Source organism: Pinus tabuliformis, chromosome J (genome assembly GCF_031772625.1).
Source record: "Pinus tabuliformis cultivar Carrire ecotype Pingquan chromosome J, CPIR1, whole genome shotgun sequence".
NCBI classification, from domain to species: Eukaryota; Viridiplantae; Streptophyta; class Pinopsida; order Pinales; family Pinaceae; genus Pinus; species Pinus tabuliformis.
In genome coordinates, this window is record NC_142295.1 from 1640362714 (window position 1) to 1640365616 (window position 2903).

The following is a 2903-nucleotide window of genomic DNA, read 5'->3' on the forward strand; positions in this document are numbered from 1 at the left end:
TTTTAAGAAATATACTATTTTAACATTATAAATCACAAGAATTTATTGAAATTTTTGAAATTTTTAAAATACTAAACATTAAAGTAAAAATACATTTTAAATAATTTAAAATTTACCTCACCAAATTCGAACTTAAACATATCAATACATATAATAGGCACAATCGAAAAAATATCATTTATATAAGAGATTTGGAGCATGGGATTCTCTCTTATTAAAGAAGTCCACCTCTAATAGGCACAATCGAAAAAATATCATTTATATAAGAGATTTGGAGCATGGGATTCTCTCTTATTAAAGAAGTCCACCTCGGCGGCTTGAAAGTTAGATAAATATCAATTCAAAGGTGTCACGCTGACCCACGTGGGACGATAATTTTGAAGATGATGAACTTTCAATTCAGTCAACGCTCTGCAGTCATCTAGAAGCCTGAATTCCAGGCCCGAATAGTTGTTTTAAAATCGGATCTGATGCCCTTAACTTGAACACTCTCGTTTATCTATAGGTCTCCTGGTTTCTCTGTGATTGCAACGAAAATGGGGATCGACCTGAAGATGGAGAAAGATTTTCATATGAACTCTGGGCTTGGAGAATCCAGCTATGCTCAAAATTCCACTCTCCTCCAGGTTTTGAATTTCGATCGATGGATCATTTTCTTTTTTTCATCTCTGTTAACTATACATTAATGTCGTTTAAATTTTAATATATTTTGTCTCACAATGCAATACTGCAGAAGAACGTATTACAAATTGTACAGCCTATGTTGGAGGAAGCCATTTTATCAATGAAGTTAACGGTGGACTGCAAGACATTTTGCATTGCAGACCTTGGTTGTTCTTCTGGACCCAATGCTCTCTTCGCAGTTGAAAATATAACAAAGACCCTCAAAGCCAAATGCCTATCTGCGGGCATAACTCTTCCGCAGTGCCAAGTATTCTTTAACGATCTTCCTGCTTCTGATTTCAACTCACTCTTTAGAATTTTGCCTCCTTTTTCTGTAAATACTGATTACCAGAATGAAGAGGGTGCGGTAGCTAGATCGTATTTCGCAACAGGGGTACCGGGTTCTTTCTATGGCAGGCTATTTCCAGACCATACTCTCCATTTCGTTCATTCATCATACAGTCTTCACTGGTTGTCTCAAGTATGTTTTTACACAAACATCCAAATTGCAATAATAATTTCTCATTCGAATTCACACTCAGTCTTGTGGTATGAGATCTTGATGTCTTCTTATGATAATGATCAGGTTCCTCCTGAGATTTTGGAGAAAAATTCAGTGGCATGGAACAAGGGGAAAATTTTCTGCGAAGGGTCTCCAGCTGTTGGAGAAGCTTATTTTCGTCAATATCAGAGGGATTTTAACGCGTTTCTGAGAGCGCGGGCAGAGGAGCTGGTTCGTGGAGGCCGCATATTTTTGGTGTTAACGGGTCGAACATCTCGCGATCCAAGTGACCAGGGTTTCAGTGCTTTCCCCTGGGAGACATTAGCAAGCAGTTTGAATGATTTGGTGTCTCAGGTAACTTTACATTATTGATTTTGCAGTTTGAATGCGTTTGATCTTGAATTGAAATGTCTAATAATAAGTTTAATATTTGTGCAGGGGCTGATCGAGGAGGAGAAGGTAGACTCGTTCAACCTCCCCATGTATGCGCCATGTCCAGAGGAAGTGAGCAGCGAAGTAACAAGAGAGGGTTCATTTGAAATACTAAGATTGGAGGTGTTAAGAAAATCAGAGAGATTTAGCGAGGAGGAGATTGAAGCGATGACTGGGAGCTCAGCCTCTCTAAAGGATGCGTATGGAAGAAAACTTGCCAAGCAATTGAGAGCAGTGACTGAAAGCCTGATAAAACTCCACTTCGGAGAAGAAATAGTGGATGCGTTGTTCGAGAGATTCGGAGAAACAATGGGAGAGAGACTGAGCGAGCGCATGGAATATGCAAAGAAAGGAGGATATCTGGTCATAGTTCTCGAACGCAAATGAAAGCTCTAAATAGTTGGTGTTACAAATAAAGTCAGACTGCATTAATGTCTAATGGCCAACGGCAAGGCAGTTAGAGTTCATCATGTCTTTATGGGCAAATTTAGAGTATTTCATGGAATGGATACAACTTCATAGATAGAGCAAATTTCGACTATTTCGATTTTTGGTACGGTAAATATTGGCAACAAAACCAATAGTATAGTGCTGTGGTTAATTATTATAATGTAAGTTAATTATTTGATGGTTTTTAGAGGTGGATAATTACTATAATATTTTATATATTTTTTAATTGGAATGTGAAGATAAAATTTATGATTTGCGAATACTCATTACATTTTCATTGTTTTCACTCATTTACATTTTAGTTAGTTTTATTAACCATTCTACTTAAGTTTTATTAATTTTTTAAAAATATTTAAATTACAAAATAAAACTATAATTTGATTGTGTTTAATGAAATAATTTATTTTAAAATTAAAAATGAGATATTTTACTATTTATTTTTTTATTTTTCATTTATGTGTACAAGTTTTGTTTTTATTTATTTTTATTTTTAACTATAAATATCATCATATTTATTAATTTTTTTAAAAACTATTTTAGATAGTATTTAGAATAATATGAATTCACTAAAATGAAAAATTGAATATAAAATAAAATTAAATAAAATGATTGATAACAAATTTGAATTACTAGAATTGAAATTGAAATTAATGATTCATAACCATGGAAGAAGTTTGCTGAAATATGAAATTAAAGAAGTAAAAAAAACACTAAATAACGAGTTGACTTTTAGTATGGAGAATAAAAGAGATTTAACCCATAAAGAAGAAATTATTAAGATAATTGAACTGGAAAATGAGCATAACAAATGATCCTCGTGAACCCGTAGAGCTAACCGAGCTGTAGGAGGAGTTAC

At 34.0% G+C, this 2903-nt stretch overlaps 1 protein-coding gene across 1 annotated transcript; it reads left to right on the top strand.

The window, feature by feature from the left end:
• Positions 1-469: 469 nt before the first annotated feature.
• LOC149233814 (putative methyltransferase TCM_000336) lies at positions 470-2234 on the top strand. The gene is made up of 4 exons (XM_089379854.1): positions 470-626; positions 734-1144; positions 1250-1519; positions 1604-2234. Exons 1-4 carry the CDS (start codon positions 537-539, stop codon positions 1982-1984), a joined length of 1152 nt encoding a protein of 383 aa, XP_089235980.1. The 5' UTR covers positions 470-536; the 3' UTR covers positions 1985-2234.
• Positions 2235-2903: the final 669 nt, after the last annotated feature.